General features: G+C 40.2%; 2 protein-coding genes across 6 annotated transcripts; one reads left to right on the top strand and one right to left on the bottom strand.

Annotated features, from left to right (window-relative positions):
- The first annotated feature begins 576 nt into the window (after window positions 1–576).
- Window positions 577–16,501, top strand: lmx1al (LIM homeobox transcription factor 1, alpha-like). Of its 3 annotated transcripts, XM_058653525.1 has the most exons (10): window positions 577–794; window positions 940–1,001; window positions 2,698–2,786; window positions 3,385–3,574; window positions 12,782–13,014; window positions 13,614–13,777; window positions 13,927–14,004; window positions 14,094–14,217; window positions 14,326–14,481; window positions 14,851–16,501. In XM_058653525.1, exons 2-10 carry the CDS (start codon window positions 982–984, stop codon window positions 15,036–15,038), a joined length of 1,242 nt encoding a protein of 413 aa, XP_058509508.1. In that variant the 5' UTR covers window positions 577–794; window positions 940–981; the 3' UTR covers window positions 15,039–16,501. The 3 variants fall into 3 exon arrangements, with proteins under 3 accessions (XP_058509508.1, XP_058509509.1, XP_058509507.1); XM_058653526.1 differs by lacking the exon at window positions 940–1,001 and having other exon boundaries at window positions 14,881–16,501; XM_058653524.1 differs by lacking the exon at window positions 940–1,001.
- LOC131475418 (coiled-coil-helix-coiled-coil-helix domain-containing protein 5) lies at window positions 16,445–18,454 on the bottom strand. Of its 3 annotated transcripts, XR_009242504.1 has the most exons (5): window positions 17,924–18,248; window positions 17,610–17,750; window positions 17,359–17,510; window positions 17,073–17,206; window positions 16,445–16,854 (listed from the first exon to the last, which is right to left on the bottom strand). XR_009242504.1 is itself a non-coding variant. In XM_058653528.1 (4 exons), the coding sequence occupies exons 2-4, from the start codon at window positions 17,738–17,740 to the stop codon at window positions 17,193–17,195; spliced, it is 297 nt and encodes a 98-aa protein (XP_058509511.1). In that variant the 5' UTR covers window positions 17,741–17,750; window positions 18,320–18,454; the 3' UTR covers window positions 16,920–17,192. The 3 variants fall into 3 exon arrangements, 2 of the variants coding, with proteins under 2 accessions (XP_058509511.1, XP_058509510.1); XM_058653528.1 differs by lacking the exons at window positions 16,445–16,854; window positions 17,924–18,248 and adding an exon at window positions 18,320–18,454 and having other exon boundaries at window positions 16,920–17,206; XM_058653527.1 differs by lacking the exon at window positions 16,445–16,854 and having other exon boundaries at window positions 16,920–17,206.
- Between the last annotated feature and the right edge of the window lies 1 nt (window position 18,455).

The following is an 18,455-nucleotide window of genomic DNA, read 5'->3' as shown; positions in this document are numbered from 1 at the left end:
AAAAATAAGTAGGCTCCACATAGGAAAAGCATGACCCGGGATTTATAACATAATAGATGATTTTAGTCTAGTGCACCTTCCCGGTTTTGACACAAGGGGGCGATAGTCTTCCAGTGTGAGAGGAAACATGTCAAACACACAATAATAGAAGGGAAATAAACCATGTATGTGCAATTACTACATGTTGTTTTAAATATCACTTCTTACATCAGCCTTTTGAGAACAAAGGGATATTTATGGATGTTTTTTGGTATAAAGTGAGTGAACATTTTGTAAATGTGTGTTTGACTACAACTATCGCCTTATTTTTGCCATTTATTTTTGTTTTGATCATATTTCTAGGCAATTTAATGTTATCATGCCACTTAAGGACCATGATCCATGACTTTGAAATCGCTCCTTTATTTCTCTCTCTTGCCTGAATCACAAATGCAAAAGATCTCCCCCATCTGAGCCATCAATAGGCTGCATCATCGCTCGTCTTCCACTCATCATCTCCCGCACCTTCACCCTCCCTCCACGTCTGTCCATCTCCTCCCTCTGCGCTTTTTACGCGCAAAACAAGTCAAGAGCGCACACACGGCAGGCGGAGAAAGAGGAGAGACAATAGACAATAGTTTGGGTCATCATGGTGTTTAGATTCCTGTGGTCGTAGGGTTAAAACATGCTGACCGGACTGTGAGATACAGGTGAACGATCTGTGACACGCGCGTGTTCCTTTACTGGCCCGAAACTTTCCTCCACGTTTTAATGTTGCCAACCGAGATTTCAGGAGGAGTGTGTTTCACCTCAAGGTAGGAACAGGTCGCGTGTGTGTGGTGTTCGTGTTATTGTTTCCCTTGTGGATAATTTGTTAACAATGTGCTGCTCATTCCTTCATGCTTTTTTTTTGTTTAGTCCGGTTTATTCAGCGTGATTTCTTCTTCTTTCAATGCGGAGGTTAACAGATGGAGTCACGGTGACCTTCCTGTCTGAGAAGTTATGCTCTTTGATTTTGGCAGGTAACATAAAAGAGCGGATTATTAACGTGGAGATTAACTCCTTTTTTTTCTTTTTCTTTTCTTTTTTTACTTGTTGAGTTTCACTTAGCGTTCGGAGCTTGTGTGAGGCTGAGCGTAATATAATTCCACATACACCTGTTTTTTTATGAGAATAATAATCAGTTTCAATTGTTGCACCATGACAGACGAGATGCATTACAACTCGTCTTTACAGCTGGTTAAAAAAAACAACAACCATATTTTAGGGCCATATTTCAGTTTAAATATATGAAACAAAGAAAACATCTTTTGTCTGCTTGTCATAATCTACTGACAACATTACGACTGGCTCAGAACTGGAGAATGTCATTCTTTACAGTGCACGTTGAACTGATTCTCAATCAGATTACTTCAGAATACATAATTAATCCCCATGGGGGAATTGGATTTATCCTATATTGATCCGCATATTTATAATAACATTCAATTTCATGTTTCAATGAGACAATTATTTTTATGTTTTTCAAGAATTTAGATAAAGACTTATCTTTATTAAACTAGTTATTAATATATTGTTTACTCCATCACGCATATTGTTTCTTTATTATTGTCTATGTATTATGTATCCGCTATTACAACCTGGTTCTCCTGAGGGGATTAATAACGTGGCGATCTATTCTAGTTATCGGTGAATTAAACAAATATGTCAGTGATTAGGGGGGAAATGCCAAATCACATTAGTTGTATTTACGTAATTAATTTGTTTTATCTCATTCCTTTATTGTGCGTATAGCGATGCAACAATCATCCAAGCCTTTTCTCAAAAAGGCCTCCCCCAAATGTGATGGTTAAAGTCCACAAGGCTTTTCTACAGAGTGAGTCGACAAAATATGTAAAAATAATAATTTCTGGTTATTAGTCATTTGTAAACTATAGATATTGTGCTATTAACGTATTATTTAAAAAAAGAAAACACCGAAGAGTGTTTTAATAGTAAGAGTGTTTTAATAATAATAATTAAATAATAATAATAATAATTTTAGTTTATAAAATGCCACGGACGCCATGTGCTATAACTGGTCTCATTTATTTTAAATAAACTATTATACGAATTACAAAAACTGAAATTAAACGTTTACAGTTAAACTATTGATTTAAATTTGATTTAAATTATTTTTTTTTTTCAATACTTCAATACAAAATGACATCATTGCAAAACTAAAATGTTTAATTATGTCTATTTTTATTTCCTTATATGACAGATAAATTAAGATGAATGTGAGAACACAGGTTTATCTAATTGTATCATTTTAATTATTTATGATTCATTTTTAATTGTTGTTGGGGTTTTTTTAGTATACGGGTGATATTTAAAGGCTGATATATAGATGTCCGGCCCTAAATGAAGCGTGTATTAATATTATATTGATCAATTTCTCATGTTTTATTCTATTCTGTTCAGATCTGCCTCGATTTTTTTTATGTGCTAATTATTGTGTTGTTACATCTGATTTCAGCAACATCAATTCATACCAATCTCTCTGTGTGTGTATGTGTGTGTGTGTGTGTGTGTGTGAATCTACATGATGGAGACTTCATATTTCGCCTTGATCTGCAAACTTTATCTCACTGGTTACTTTTAGTATAAAGCGGTTTCTTCAGTGAATCGTCAGAAATAACACATTTGTCCTTTGTTCCTGATTGTCCTGTCATGCAGCGATCACACTGAGGGAAGGAGTGAAGGGATGAAAACAGAGGAGACACAGCAGTCCTGTCTGCAGCAGCCTCCATCCTCGACGCCTTTTGGTGAGATTTGCACCACCATTTGTTGCTTAAGGCCCGGACGAAATAAACGAGCACAGCCCATGAACAAGCCCCTGTTGGAATATTTGACCCTAAATATGAACATCGAATAGAAACGTTAGAATCAAATCATTTTGTTTGTGGTTGTGTGGGAGACTGTATAGCGTGACACCAGTAAAATAATGACGATGTAATCATGGAGCATTTTTCAGATCCAACAGGAATTCAAAACAGCTTATTTTAAGGGATAATCACTTCTAATATAATGATAACAATATTAATAAATGGCTAGGAATGCAGAAAAAAATATTATGGATACTTTTAATGGTCTATATTTCGCGTAATATTAACGGTTGTAATAACTTTTTCCTTCGTGTGGATATTTGGACAAATGTTGTGCGCCAGCTGGTGTCCAATAATACACAGATTTGTGCCATACTATTAAAACCATATTGTGCCTTTTTATTAAAACATAAGTGAAACAGTATAGTGGATTTGCTGTCATCATTTTAAGTGGTGTTGTATTAATTGGGCTCATCATCACCACATGTATTTTACATTTCCTGTCTCTGTCTCTGTGTCCCTGTATTTCTGCCTCCAGGTCCTGAGTACAGGCGCGGGGGTGAGGTGTGCGCGGGCTGCGAGTCTCCCATCGCAGACCGCTTCCTGCTGCGCGTGAACGAGCGGTCCTGGCACGAGACCTGCGTCAAGTGCGCCGTGTGTTTGAGCACGCTCACCGGGACATGTTACTGCAGGGACCGACTGCTGTACTGCAAGCACGACTATGAGAAGTAAGAGTGCGCACACACACACACACTGTAGTAACATGTTAAACTCCATTTAAAACAATGATGCATTAGAAATACATACTGTCACTGCACACTGTAAAAGTACAACTACAAAAATATGTCCAACCCATTAAAGTGCATTTTTCAAACCAAATTCCAGTTGTTTGTGTTCAAGGTAAAATCTTAATCTGGAAAAGAAAAACCTCCTCATAGGATTCAACAGGAAGATACATTTATGTTGAAGATATAGTGAAGACAAGACTCAGTGTTTTAATTTCCCTTTTTGAATCAAATTATTATTTAAAACTGGATTTTCCATAAAACTAATAGAGAGAAATGACAACAGCTGAAAGTACTTGACCTTGTTTACTTATACCCTACAAACAAAAGCAAAAGAAAACCAGGGCACAAATTCAACAACAAACAACGTCTGTCCTTCACTGAACACGTAAAGAGCAAATCAATAATTATGTGTTACAAAAGAGGTGAATATGAAATTCTACTGACGCAATTTATCCAAAACATTCCTCGTAAACAGGAAAAGAACTTAAGGTGAAAAGGCAAATCTGGAAAATTAGGACAATACACTCGGCATGCTTCATCTGCCAAACCCTGCTTTATGATGGAAATTCAATTTGACCCTGCGTGCACGACTGTCATCACAAACAAGGGGAGTGTGTACAAAATAGATAACGTCATCCCCAAAGTTCAAACATGTCCGTCTAAGTATGAAAATGTGTCCACTATCAAAGGCAGTTTTAAAATAAATTTCAAATCATCATCTAAACGAAATGTCAACATGCAACTGAATGAAAGTGTGATAGCTGGTATATGCTGTACATATGATGATAGAATAGAGTTGAACTGTCATGCAGTGTGTTTTATGTACAGCCACTTAAGGGGATTTAAGGAGTATTTGAACAATGAAATGGTGTTTATAATATTAGAATACATCTGTTTCAGAGCCACTTTGTCTTCCTGATAGGACTCTTGTCATGCTTTATAGTCATTTAACATATATATACAGTACATCATGTGAACATAGCAACACAATTTTCTAAATTGTTAAGCACAGCTTATACTTTATATAAAAATGCCTTATTTTTGTTATCTATGATGATTTTTTTGTGTGTTTGTGTGTATGTGCCTGGTATTGCTTATGTTGTGGGGACCTAAATCTGTTCACGCAGTCACATTATGAGGACTTGTCTTCCTTATAGGTACACAAATCAAGTTCCCATAACATAAATTACTACATTTTTAGGTGGAGACATGTTTTAAAGTGAGGTTAGGGTCAGAGTTAGGATTAGGCTAGTAATTATGGTTAAGGTTAGAGTAAGTCTCCAGGAAATCAATGTAAGTCAGTGCAATGTCCTCTGAAGTCATGGAAACCTGTGCGTGTGTGTGCGTGTGTGTGCGTGTGTGTGCGTATGCTGTGGCCAGAGGGTGTGAGCTCCAGGAGTGGATGGTTGAAGGACGAGCCTGTAGCTTGTTATCATTGTTTTGAGACGTGTCAGACAGCATCCAGCAGCACACAGACTCTCCCTCTGTACCTGGCATCTGGAGGAGAGAGAGGGAGAGAGAGAGAGAGAGAGTGAAAGAGAGAGAGAGAGAGAGGGAGAGAGAGAGAGAAAGTAAAAAGAGATATAAAAATAACTAAATTGTATGTTTACCTGGAAAAATAAGTAGAAAAAGTGGAGACAATAGTTCATCATAAATGGGTCCATGTTCAACGATGGAGAGTAGAAACACATTTGCTGTCCTCGTGTGATGATTGTACTCGCAGACCCACATTAATAGTCTGCACCTCGTTCACTGTGGCGTTGATTTAGTCAACCATACATTGCGTATGGATAGTTGCCTTGTTGTGTTGAGTCTGTGCCAGACTTGGCACACAGCTCTGCCTGTGACCTTCAGCAGATCAGCAACAATGTCTCCTTGTTTTCCCCACAGTCTGTCCATCAGCGCCTTACACTACACACTCCTCCCTCCCATCTAGAGCAGGTGTGCGCGCATTGTGATGGATAACCATGTCCAAGAATTTGGAATGTGCATAAGAATTTTGGGGGAACTTTCACAATTAATAGGGGATGATTATGTTTTTCTCCTATGAGTCCTCTGCATGGAGCTTGGATGCATTGTTAGTTCAAGTTTCCTGATGTCTGAATGCATTAATATGATGGGGTTTTGTGCATGTCAGGCAGTAGATTATCTAATTTACTGATAAAGATTGTGTTGACAAAATAGGTATGTGGTAAGACAGCATCTTGCAGGCGTTTGAGCTCATACTGGGCCATTTTCCATGTCTCCTTCGTGGAGTGTCTCTGGTTTGTCCAAATATTTTTAATTCATCATTTGCTTTGAATTACATCACCCCGCACAATGAGACAAACAGACTTCTCCTCCCTGAAGCTTTCTCAGCACAAGCGGCCAGTCACACGCTGCTCATTTGCCCATGGGTTTTGTAGAATCAAAAGAAAATGCTGAAATATAAGTACATGCAAGTTGTGCTTTGGGTCGATATCTGTGATTTACTTATTTTTTCTTCAATACTTAGTTAGTTTTGGAGTGGGAGCGTTCTGCTGATTTTTCAAAATTCAAATGAGAAAACCAATTTAATTTGAAATGACCCATCCCCCCACCGTGATTCGTCTGGGCTATAAAGTGCCTTCAAGGCTTAAGTTTCTCTAACATTTGCATGTTTAATGTTTTCAAATGATACCTTGCTTCCATTATTAAAAACTAGCAACCAGTGTAACGTGTTGTCTTAGAATAGATTAATGTATACGTGTGCAGAAAGTATAGGTTCAGTTCTAAGTCACGTTCAAGTTCAGTCATTAAAGCTTTGGGTAATAAATAAGCATACATCCCACTGCCACTCATTATCCACGTAAAAACAGGAGGTATGCCTTTAGTTTTGAGTTTCCCCAGTCTCAATCTGTTATGGAAATGAGGGGATTTAGTCACAATAAACTCAAGTGCATCTTGTGGATTTTACCAGTGGATTTATTTTTTTGTTTTGAAACCTCAAGAAATCGTCTGGAACTCCATTCTCCTATCGAGCAGATGTTCAGAGTAAGACTTTGGAATAATCGTGAAGCAAGACTTCCCTCAACACTAGTCTTCATTCAAATAATCAAGACAATGAGCAGAATAACAACATTCTGGGTTCAATATATATCAAGCCAAATATGCATTTATGCACGATATATTGTGTATTTAAAGGAAAGGTGACCAAAAAAAGCATAAAAGTTGGTTAGCAGACACACATAGACCCTCAAAAAGCAGCCTCATGTTATCTTCAGTCATTGTCTTGTACACACAGGCTCAAGATTACAGTTCTGCCAAACCGAGGAGGCCAGTGCTCCTGGTCAACAGTGCTGAGCCCAGACAGAATGGAGGGTAGTGTGACTGTGTGGAGCCTGCGAACTCTCCTGTAAGCCTTATAAAGGCAGCTTCAGCCCTGAGAAAAGCAGGTCGCCAGGGTGGATATTCAGTAAACCTTGGGTTTAATACCTCACTCTGTGGGGTGGAGGTTACTGAGACAACATCTATAGGTTTACAGACCCTCTCACTGCAGGCGGAGAGATGAAGACCCCACCACCACTGTTATGGAATCCACTTCTGCTAACTGGATGTCCATGTCCGACAGAGTAATCGCATTAGGTCACAGCACACGTGCAGTATATGGGTGAATTTCTGAGTCTTGTTATGTCAAAAATACAGAGACTTAAAGATAGAAACTTCCTCTTCTACCCCATCGTCTCCCTTTTACACCCCCCACCGCAGCTACTGTCTCTCTCCGTCTCTCTATCAGTTACCTCGTTCATCACTGTCTGCTTTGTAATAATATTTCTCTATTCCAAACCTCATTTCCTTCTCGTTGAGATTGATAGCAGCGATGACACCAAACAGTTTATCTCCCCGTTTATCCCTTGTTTTCTCTTAATCGCCCACACCCGCCAACCCACCCACCCCCCCATCCCCACTCGCAGCACCTTCTTTGTGTCTCGGGATTGCAGGGGGAGGAGGTGCTGGGGAGGTTGATTGGGTACAGTGCTAATTACCCAGCATTCTGGGCCTGTCCTGTGCTGACAGGTCTGACATTGGGCTACAGGGAAATACTATTAGGGAGAATTATGCAATGACATGTAAGTGAGACTATAAACACTTTTATCAACTAGCAATGTAAGTCTTATACCTTACCATAGAATTACTTCTCATCGAAAACGCCTAAATAGAGGAATGATCATAAATTTCAGTCATTTTTAACCAAACGACAAAAAAAAAAAACATAAACAACATATTTATCGCTTTATTTCTGCTGGTCTGTAACCATGACGATATTGATTGTATTTGCTCAAAAAATTTTACAAGATTCACTGGAGACTGGAGACAAAATGTGTTGCATTAAAATACCAATAGCAATGTGTCTATTAAGAAATCAAAATCATGGATGCACTCAGTGCCAACAAAAACTCATAACTTCATAACTTGGGCCAATGGCGCAAAACTGTTTTATAACTACAAAGTGAGATATTGTGAGCTTCTTCTTCTTCTTTTAATAGACATACGTACATTAAGGGTCTAAAAACTCATGGCTGCACTTACAGCTTAGAAATGTACATGTAAATGTCAATTTCAGAGAGGCGACACAAAATGCACATGTGTGGCCCTGAAACTGATTCAAACACTCCTCTTTTACCCAGGAGTCATGTAAACCTGCAGCTCAACAGATGACGGTTGGAGGTTTGCCAAAGAAAGTGAAGGTGTAGAAGTTTTTGTTTTCTGAACGTGTGCCGGTGAAGAACGGTCCGATCTTGTGGTGTGACTGAGAGAACAGCTCTGAATGTAAAAAGGTTTGAAATGGGATAAATAATGTAAAGTTGAGGTGTCTGAGAGTTTCAGAAAGAGAAGAGCAGCAGGGATGTGCTAATTTTTGTCTAGTTGGGGGGGTTGGGGTGGGGGGGTAATATTGCCACTGTTTTTGCATAATGTGAGATGAGACCCCATCATCTTTCCTCCCCCACAACACTTTTATAACAGACAGCTAATAAATGTTTCATGGCAGAACAAGCTGCTCGCCTCGGCTTTATTAAATCTGAGATAATAAAAGCAGAGAGGGAGAGGAAAAGGAGAGAGAGAATAGGGGGTCACACCAGAGAGAGGGAGAGATAGGGAGATCGGCATAGACTTTTCTCAAATCGACCGGCTGTATCTCCTGTTTCTGGGGCAACGGGTCCCGCTGTCCCCCACCACCCCCTCCCCACTGCTTCCCGCTCCACCAGAGACAGACAGGAAATGAGAAATGGGCAGACAGGATATTGCGTTCTGGTGGCCTGGGGATTAACTGTGTTATCTAAACTAACACACACACACACACCCTCTCACTCGCGCACACACACACACATCCACAGCCTCACACATAGCATGCATTCTTAGTAGCATCAGGTGTAGATCGCGCACACACACACACCCGGAGACACATATCATGCAGACCATGCATGTCATGCAGGTTTTTAGCTGTTACTTTACACAGTACATTACATTAAGTCTTAAATATTACAGGCATGTAGAGCTGCTGTTATTACGAGGACGTGAGCTTTTCACAGTGTGAGGCGTGACATGTGACTGTGTGAGAGTTTGTGTGGAAATGCTCTATTGATGTGATTATTCCACACACCACACGTCCTCATCATCATTATGTCGGCCATTCATTGAACAAGAGACTGTTTATGTTTATGATGTTAGAATATTGATGCATGGATGGACATGGGGCACACATGACAGCATCTGTCAGTGTTTTATTGATGTTTGTACCCAGGCACCATATCTGTGTTTACACAAACTGTGCATATTTGTGTTTATACGTGCGTGTGACTATATACACTTATGTGTGTGTGACTGTACCATATTTGTGTGTGTGTGTGCGCGTGTGTGTGCATGAGTGAGTGAGTGGTGGCAGGGGTAGCGAGTATTGTGGGGAATGCTGGGAGATTTTAATAACACAGAAGCAGTGCAGGGAGATTTAATAAAAGGAGATGATGTGATTACTGAACCCTGGCTCTGAGCCATTTTGCTTCACAGAGCAATATCCGCCAAAAGTGCACGCACATACATCCACACACGCGCGCGGGCGCACGTGCACATAAGCACATCTAGGAAGTGGATACTAAACAGAATACAATTTTAAAGTAATGTTGTTGCATATCATTTTTCTTTCTGCATCTATCACAGGTCCTTGTGTGTACCTTTTTCTTTTTTCTTTTTTTTTTTAACCATTTTTGAGGCATGAGCAAACACCCACTTATGTGACATACTTTGGTCATTCTGAAAACAAATCTGTTCTTTGGGCTCTCTTACATCATTAAACTGTTCCAAACCTGCAGTTAGACTATAAGCAAACCAATACTCCAATAGTCTTGAAATATGGAGGCAAGGACAACAATTGTAATCACACTGAGAAACATACATACAGTATTTATTGTGTTGAGGTCCAGACAATGTTGTGCTTGTCGGAGCTCTCAGGCAAAACAATGCCACATGACACTGCTTAGGGAGACGAGGAAGATTCTGTCATTCTGTTTGTATGCCTAGGATCTACAATAAAGTAAGCAAGCAAGAGCTCATTATACCCTCCTGATACTTAGGATACATTACCTTTCTCTGCCTCTCAACATTTAATCTCATAATCAGTGTTTGTAATTAGCTGTGGCCCCAAACCCGTCCAAAATCCACAGCAACGAACATGAAGTTGACTGCAGCCAGGGTTTCTGAAGCTGTGCACATCAAAAAGTCTTAAAGTTGACTGTTTTACACAGTCTTCTCCCTGCACTTTCAGCCCATCTCTGCTCGCTGTAATTACGTGTCATGAACATTGCATCACTACATTATAGGAAAACCCTCTGATGAATGCAAAAATCCTTTTTTTCTGACAAACACTTTTTAAGATTCTGTATTATTTTGAGAAAGTTTATATATATGTATATATATATATATATATATATATATATATACCATGCAATCATCCCAAATGAAAGCTGAAACGTGCCTGTAAAATATTGGATGTTCAAAATGAATGTATATATTTTAAAAATCTCTGTATAGAAGTTTCTATATCAAAGAGTAGAAAAAAAGTGTGGTGAAATGAAGAAGATTTTCAGAAATAGGTAAATATGGAAATACACTACAATGCAACATGTGGTTGTGGAGTATAAATAAATGAGTATACAGTTGATAGAGAGAGTAGTGGATAAATATACATTCTGTTGTTGCTCCTTCAGCTATGACGTCCATAGTGATTTATTGGAAGCTGCACTCTGGTCAGGGCTGGTGTGAATGATACTTCTATTTAGAGGGATTAGACTGATCTACTTACAGACCCCCCTCTGTGGCAGTTGCCCCAAGTTGCCTTCATTTGCCATGTTGAGTAAATTCCTACCGTGCTGTGTACACCCTGATTAGGGAGTGTGGGACTTAACCAGCGATATCATCAGTCTTATGCAAGCAATTCTGTGACAACTCTGTTGTGTTGTATTTTGTTCACAACTAAAAGAGGTATTTAATTTGTTGAAGCCTGTGTTTGAAATGGAGACTGAGGCTGCTCAGAGGAGAGCAGTGGTCATTCTTTGAGGACTCTGTATTCGGTGCCAGATATGACGATGAACACGCAGCTTCTTGCAGCTATGCTAGTGGAAGTGTTTCTTTAAGATGCAGTGTAAGAGTTTCTGCGGGAAATTACACTGGGCACAATTTAGCTGAGTTGCTGTCACAATAGGTTTGTGTAGACCTGCTAGTGGCAACACTTGTGTCTGCGTTGTGCTGTTGCGTTAGTGACACTGTCATTTGGGGAATTTTGGGAGTGTTTGGCAGATGGATTGAGAAAGATTAGCCATAGCAGCTGTGGTTGGGACAGAATCACAGATTAGGAGCACTAATGTGCAGACCTGGCTCCTTCTTTACACTCCAGATTTGGGCAGCAACACCTTCCTATCGCTCCATCAGGGAGCCTCAACACTTCTGCCTTTATCCCTCCCTCCACCTGCCCCTGCCACCTCCACTCCTGTCTCATCGCCCATTCTCCAATGTACTTTCATATTTCTTACACAGGTTGGTGTTTTGCCTCTGCTGTCTCTCTTTACACCTAAGATCTTGCTTCTCAGTAACTCTTGTTGTTGAAGTGATATTGTACCTACTAGATTTTTCTAGATGCAGGTGTGTTGCTGCAGAAGTATGGTGATTGTTATGGTAGGGTGGCCCATGTGGGTCGGTAGCCAAATTTTAGATGATTCTAAACCATTAGTAGATTGGTACAAATGTCTGTGTGTATGCCTGCTCGTGCATGTGTATGTGTCTATGTTTGCATGGGTTTATGTGTTTTAGTGTGCATAAGTGAGAGGAGAGAGATTAACCCCATGCTATCCCCAATCCCTGGTTATGAGTTTACAGCGTCTGTCTGGCCATCGCACTGTTTAAACAACAATCTAATTAATCCTGTCTTTATTAGTTTCAGTGAACTAGGGAGGCAGGCTGGGAGGGCATGAGGGAGAACTGGGAATGCTGGCAGAAAATACTACAGAGGGAGGGGGAGGAAACCAAGTGCGAGAGCAGGGATTTGAGAGGAATTTAATGGCAGCGACTTAGGTCTTGTGAATGGAAAAGGGATGTGAAGAGATGGTGAAGCAGGAGCGAAACTGAGGGCTTATAACGTCTCACAGGAGGAGAGATGGAGGGACAAAAGAATCAAAATGGTCATGGAGAAAAAGCAATGGCCCTGAGAAATGATCCATATTAAGCTTTATTCATATTGCTAAATCAGTCCTTTCACATTGTAGGAGGGAGGTGAAAAGTTGATTACCATGCACAGATCTCAACGTTCAAGGAATTAAAAGGGAAAAAAACTATTCGTTGGCAGCTCTCTCTTCACAAAGTCATCTACTGCCACCTACTGTCATGAGGGAGAAAAGAAAATACCATGTAAACTGCAGACTAATGTAATTCCTTCCAGCAGATGTTCACCTTGTTGCTCTGTGAATTGGGTAATGTTTATACGACCTTTAATTAAGAGACGATGTTGATCTCCAGAATCACTGAAGCTGAGTATAAATGTGTCACGGCTCCTTGTCTGTGTCTCCAACTTTAATTGCCGTTCTATTTTCCTTTTTTTTGTACTCCTCCCTTTACATGTTCCATCTTTTTGTGTGTCTCTAGGCTGTTTATAAGGAAGTGCAGTGCCTGCCTGCAGGTGATTGGACGTTCAGAGTTGATAATGCGTGTGCTAGGCCAGGTGTACCACCTGGGCTGCTTCAGCTGCTGTGAGTGTGAACGCCGACTGCAGAGAGGTGATGAGTTTGTGCTGAAAGAAGGCCAGCTGCTCTGCCGCATGGACTATGAAAAGGAGAGGGAAATGTTGGCTGCTATCAGTCCTACACCCACAGAATCAGGTACGCCTTCAGAAGGTTTGTTGCCATTTACATTAGAAGCTATCCCTTTTTTTCCCTGTTTATGTCTCACGTTAAAAGATGTCTACTTTCATGCATGCAACATATTTTCAGCCAAGTTCAGTCACATTCCACCACAGTGAACCAGTAATCATCCCCTGAGGGGTGATTAATGGCTTTGGGGGTCAAGTCTCAAGCTGTTGCATTGTTCAGTTGATAAGAAATTCTAATACACTGAACTTGATCTCTGGAACAGAGTTGGTAATTAATCCATTAGTCAGTGACACAACAGCACATAATACTTGCAGAAAGGGATTTTTACTAATTACCCATGGCTATAATAAACTTATACATCATAAGACTGTTGTGTTCTGTCACTGATGTTGATACTGTTTACAGTATATAGACGAGATCCCACTGAAACAACCACTGAACACTGTAGAATGTGTTTTACCTCTTCAGTTGGGCACTCCCTATCAAATTAGGGAACACAGAGCTCACGGCCACTTTAGTGTTCATACATTCAGTGCTTTTCATTAGGGAGAGAATAAATATGTATGTGGACTAGTCGGATTGATTTGTTGTCTGCTTGCCTTGCGCAGTGAAAAGCGAGGATGAGGACGGTGGAGGGGGCTCTGGTGGGGGGAAAGGTGGTGATGAAGGCAAGGAGCACAAGCGTTCCAAACGACCACGTACCATCTTGACCACTCAGCAGCGCCGGGCTTTTAAGGCCTCTTTTGAAGTGTCTGCTAAGCCTTGTCGCAAGGTGGGTTCAGCTGCTTGTGTTATGGACACTTATGGCAAAAAAAAACTGACTCTTATGGAATTGCTTATGTATGTTATCATCGTCACGTTATCATCTCTCAAGCTGTGTTTGAAGCTGCTAATGTAAACAATGGAAAATGTCCCCTGCAGGTGAGAGAGACACTGGCTGCTGAGACAGGACTGACGGTACGAGTTGTGCAGGTGTGGTTTCAAAACCAGAGAGCAAAGGTTAGACTGTACACTTTTGTTTGAAGACATTTTCTCCATGTCAATCATCAACAAACAGATAATTAAAAGAGCATGTGATTTTTGTACAGATGAAAAAGATCGCTCGTCGACAGCAGCAACAGCAGCAGCAGCAGCAGCAGGAACAAGAGCAGCTGGGAGGATCCAGGAGAGGACAGAGTAGAGGGGGCCGTCAGAGCAATGACGACAGTGAGGGTAAGTGTTTACTCAGCACCAAGATGAAATAGCAATAAGCATTTTTAAAAAAAATAATAATGTAGACTACAAACCAGTATAAATAAAGGGGCTTTCATTGTCTCACAGACGGATCCAGCACTCACGGCATGGATGGGATACTGGGATATTCCACTCTGCCACGTCAGCAACTACTTGCCCTGGACCCAAATATCTATGGTGGAGATCCGTTTCGACATGGGCTTACACCACCCCAGCTAAACAATGAACAGCTCCACTCCTATGGTAAGACATTAAATAAAAGCTTGAAATGTAAAAGGACAGCCTCCTTCTCAAATTGAATATTTTGTCATCTGCCCCACCCTCATGGTGGCCTAAATAATAAATCAGGTTCATGTGGTTATTCAGCAAGTTAGCCTCTAATTACAGTAAATGTCAACCTTCCCTCCAGTGAGTCTAATACTCACTTTGAAACTAAGTTTTTGCACTGCTCAATGTTTTCTTCATAATAACCTTGCAACAGTTGTGAGTAAAAATGCTTAAGATAATATTCTTTTTTGGATTCAATACTTTATTGTTTTTAGTAAAAACTGTTTCCCTATTCTTGCCATGATTTTCTGCGCTCTCCGGGATTAATTAACGACAGTTCTTCAGTTGTGCACACTCTCAATCTCTTCACTCTAGACTCAGAGACAGTATTTCACGATCTGGACAGCGATGGAAGCCTCAGTCACCTTGGCGACTGCCTCTTAGCAACAGGTGATGGTGGTCTCCTGCCAGGGCGTGTGGGAAACCCCATCGACCGTCTCTACTCCATGCAGAACTCCTACTTCACCTCTTGACCCTTATAAACTCTTACCCTTTCCCCTCCCGATCCACCCTTCACCTCAGAGATGCAGCTAATGGAGTCAGTCCATCAACATGCCTGTGGGACCACTCACCCTGGAATAGCTTACACCCAAACACACTTCTGAGCTTTTTTCACAGGCCAAGGCATTGTCGTGATATCAATTTACCACTGATTTGCATTACGTTCCTATCATTGTTTCTAGATAACAATCACATGCTGGAAAAACAGACACTGTAAATGTCCAAAATGTTAAGGACCTCAATTTCTCTCGTTGTACTTTTGTGACGTTCATTGAAACACATTCTGTGGCACTTCCAACATAACTGACAACTCTTATTAAACATATTGTGTATATCATGAATTACAGATAAAAAGTGGTTGTTGAAAGTGAAATCATCAATCAACTTCAATGTATTTAGTCTTTGCAGGTCTTATGCGCAGCTAAGGGTCTAATTTAAATTAGTACGTTATATTCTTTTTTTTGGGACTAGTGATTAATTATTGTACGAGAAAGAATGCAGCATATACAATATTGTATATGGATTGGCGTACAATTTTGCTCTCAGGTTAGTGTGTATGTTTATGTAACCTGAGCAAAAACTCAGGATACTGTGCTGGATGGGATTACAACTTAATATGCCCAATGATTTTGAGAAGGCAGATTGAAACATGGAGGAAACTCTCAGTGTAAAATTATCATTTCAAACCACATTAGTTTTTGTTAATGCATGGTATAATATGGACCAAAAATCTAAAAAAAAAAAAAAGAAGCATTTTTATTAGCCTTTAGGAAACACTACAGGGTCATTTGAAGAGCCTTATGCGGACACAGGGTTGTACAAGTAATTATGCTTTAGCTTTCCCTTCAATTTTATCACCAAGAAGCAGTACAGCAAATAACCAATAGATATATAATACCTAAAAGTTAGGACACAGGATACATGATGATGTACTCCAAATGTAAATGTGAGTATGACTGTGTTACAGTTAATTGTTGTAGTCACTTTCTGTAACAATTTCTTTTCCAAACATTGCAAATTGTTGTTAGGTAGATATTTTGTAATTTTTTCTGTGATAATCAGCAAATATTTAAACTGTAGCATGATATCTGTGTGTCACAAAGTAGGTCTAAGGAAAACGCCTCCAAACTGAGGCTAAACAAAGAGTCGGGATGCAACTCAACAAATGCAAAATAAAATAGGATTAGGGTCGTACCCATTTCATATAAGTTCTCCGTGATTGGCTACAGTCTGTGGCATTCCTTCATGACATTATGTTCGACTCTGATCACGGAGTCATGGTATTTTTAAAGTGATATTTTTGTGAATGTAACTTATTTGTGTGGTACTAGGCGAGATCCTGTTTTACATTTTTTTTGTTCAGTGACTGCCAGGTGATGTGCTTTGAATGTAATATTGCCGTATCTTCAATACAATCTGCGGTTTCATCTTTGAAGTGCACTTGCCTTATTTGTCCTTAGTATGATAAATGAAGATGTGCTGATCGCTTGCTCATATGAACCAGGGAGGTATTTATTACACTTGAAAAGAATGAATGTTTCCCCCCTCCATGACCCCCTTCAGTGCTTTAATAATTGAACCAGAAAAGGCCTGTTCTGCTCAGTGGTCACAGGGCTCTTGACTCAACATCCTCCCTCTGTCTCTCTCACTAGTATTGTTGATTAAAAGGTGGACAGCCTCCTCCTCCTTCATTCTTCCCAGACTCCCTATGTTTCACTCATTGAGTGGTCAGGAGAGTTTGTGTGGGAGTGACAACATTCCGGCTTAATATTTGACTCTGATCCAGGCCTGGAGAGGATGAGTTTGGGAAGGACAGACATAAGTTATAAAAAACAACAGACGACCACGCCAGATGAGTAATACATACAAGTGTGATGTCTATTTTAATTAACTAGCTCAACAAAATCAGTACAAAACAGATTTTCTCACTTACAGGCAAGTATAAATGTTATTTTCACAAGAACACATTTACAGGAGAAGTAAAAGAACACATACGTCCAACTCACAGTGTCTTGTTTTTGCTGAAGACAAATGCACACTGAATACACCTCAGACAAGTGAAACCAGCATCTGTGATGCTGCGGGCACAGGTGTAATCTGGTAGTAATGGAATTCTGGTGTCTCTGCTACGACGGCTGAGCTAGATTTTTAGAAAAGAAACATAATTTATTATCAATTATTTACATACTACACCAAAACATGATTCAGTATTTGTGGGTTTTTTTTACTAATGCATTCACAACTGTTCATGTAAACTTGAGATGTCCATGGTGATTTCCAGCAAGGACTTACCCACTCCACTGAGGTCCACGGTCTCTGCACAGCCAAGGAAGCGAGCCACGTGTGGTGAGCAGGAGGCAGGTTTGTCCTGGTTTTCTCTCAGGCAACGCTCAAACTCCACAAACTCCTTGGAACAGTCTTCTCTGATCTTCTGGATCACCGGACTGCCAAAAGCAAAATGCAGTGGTTAGAAGCCATTTCACTTTGATACGGGTGGCTATAAAGATGTTAGAGCCACATGAGTGGTACTGTGTCCGCCTTACTGTGATGACGTGCACTGTGCAACCTTCATCTTCAGTTCATGACACGTTTGCTGCCATGTTGATGGGTTGGAAGCCACACATGACCCATATTCCTCCATTTCCTTATGGCAGTACTTTGCCGTGATGTCCATTGCAGCCTGCCTGAATGGTGGCATGTGAGAGTGATGAATAATCAATTCCAAGAGATATAACCATTAACAAAACGTATATAAGGGAGATGTAGTCTAATTCACAAAGGAATAGTCGGTATCTACTTATACAGTGAGACAATAAATACATACATTAATGGTATGAGTCATACTTATAAATCTTACATGTTGCTGTTGTGGGTTTGTCACAAACGAAGAGGCTAAAATATCAAGGTTACTACACCAGCATGTGGAGCCATGACTGCACAGCCGGTACACTCTGTTTACACCCATAACCGTCTGATTGGATATAAACACACAAAAAAGACACGATTCTTTCATTCTATTGGTCCTGGTTCGTGTCAATCTCAAGGTATGACTACGCCCTCTATGATGACGAAGAAGTTATTAAAGCGGTACGCACTTCATTTCATGATAAAAGTATGTTACATTGAAAATGTTTTCGACATTTCGTCGAAGTAAACTCTAAAAGGAGTTTGTGTCATATGAAATTTGACCCAAATAAAACAATTCCAATGTGTGGACGGTAATTACGGTTGATTTCAGCGGCACGACTCTTACGTGTCTTTACGCGTTTACGTATGCGGAAGCCCTGGTCATAGTACGAGCAATCCAGGGAAACGGGCTTTGAAGGCTGGACCGAGCACCGTGTATAATTTCATTTCTACCGGTTACAGCACGACAGGGTGGTGGTGGA

Source organism: Solea solea, chromosome 16 (genome assembly GCF_958295425.1).
Source record: "Solea solea chromosome 16, fSolSol10.1, whole genome shotgun sequence".
NCBI lineage: Eukaryota > Metazoa > Chordata > Actinopteri > Pleuronectiformes > Soleidae > Solea > Solea solea.
This window is presented reverse-complemented; position numbering and strand designations above follow the sequence as displayed.

Bases quoted from the DNA above. Each gene is read 5' to 3' on its own strand.
- LOC131475418 (XM_058653527.1), bottom strand. The intron at 17,511-17,609 runs GTAAGGCGGACA...TGCTTTTGGCAG, and splicing joins GCACAGTGCACGTCATCACA to TCCGGTGATCCAGAAGATCA.
- lmx1al (XM_058653524.1), top strand. From the start codon at position 751: ATGTTGCCAACCGAGATTTCAGGAGGAGTGTGTTTCACCTCAAG. The intron at 795-2,697 runs GTAGGAACAGGT...CCTGTCATGCAG, and splicing joins GGAGTGTGTTTCACCTCAAG to CGATCACACTGAGGGAAGGA. The intron at 3,575-12,781 runs GTAAGAGTGCGC...GTGTGTCTCTAG, and splicing joins TGCAAGCACGACTATGAGAA to GCTGTTTATAAGGAAGTGCA.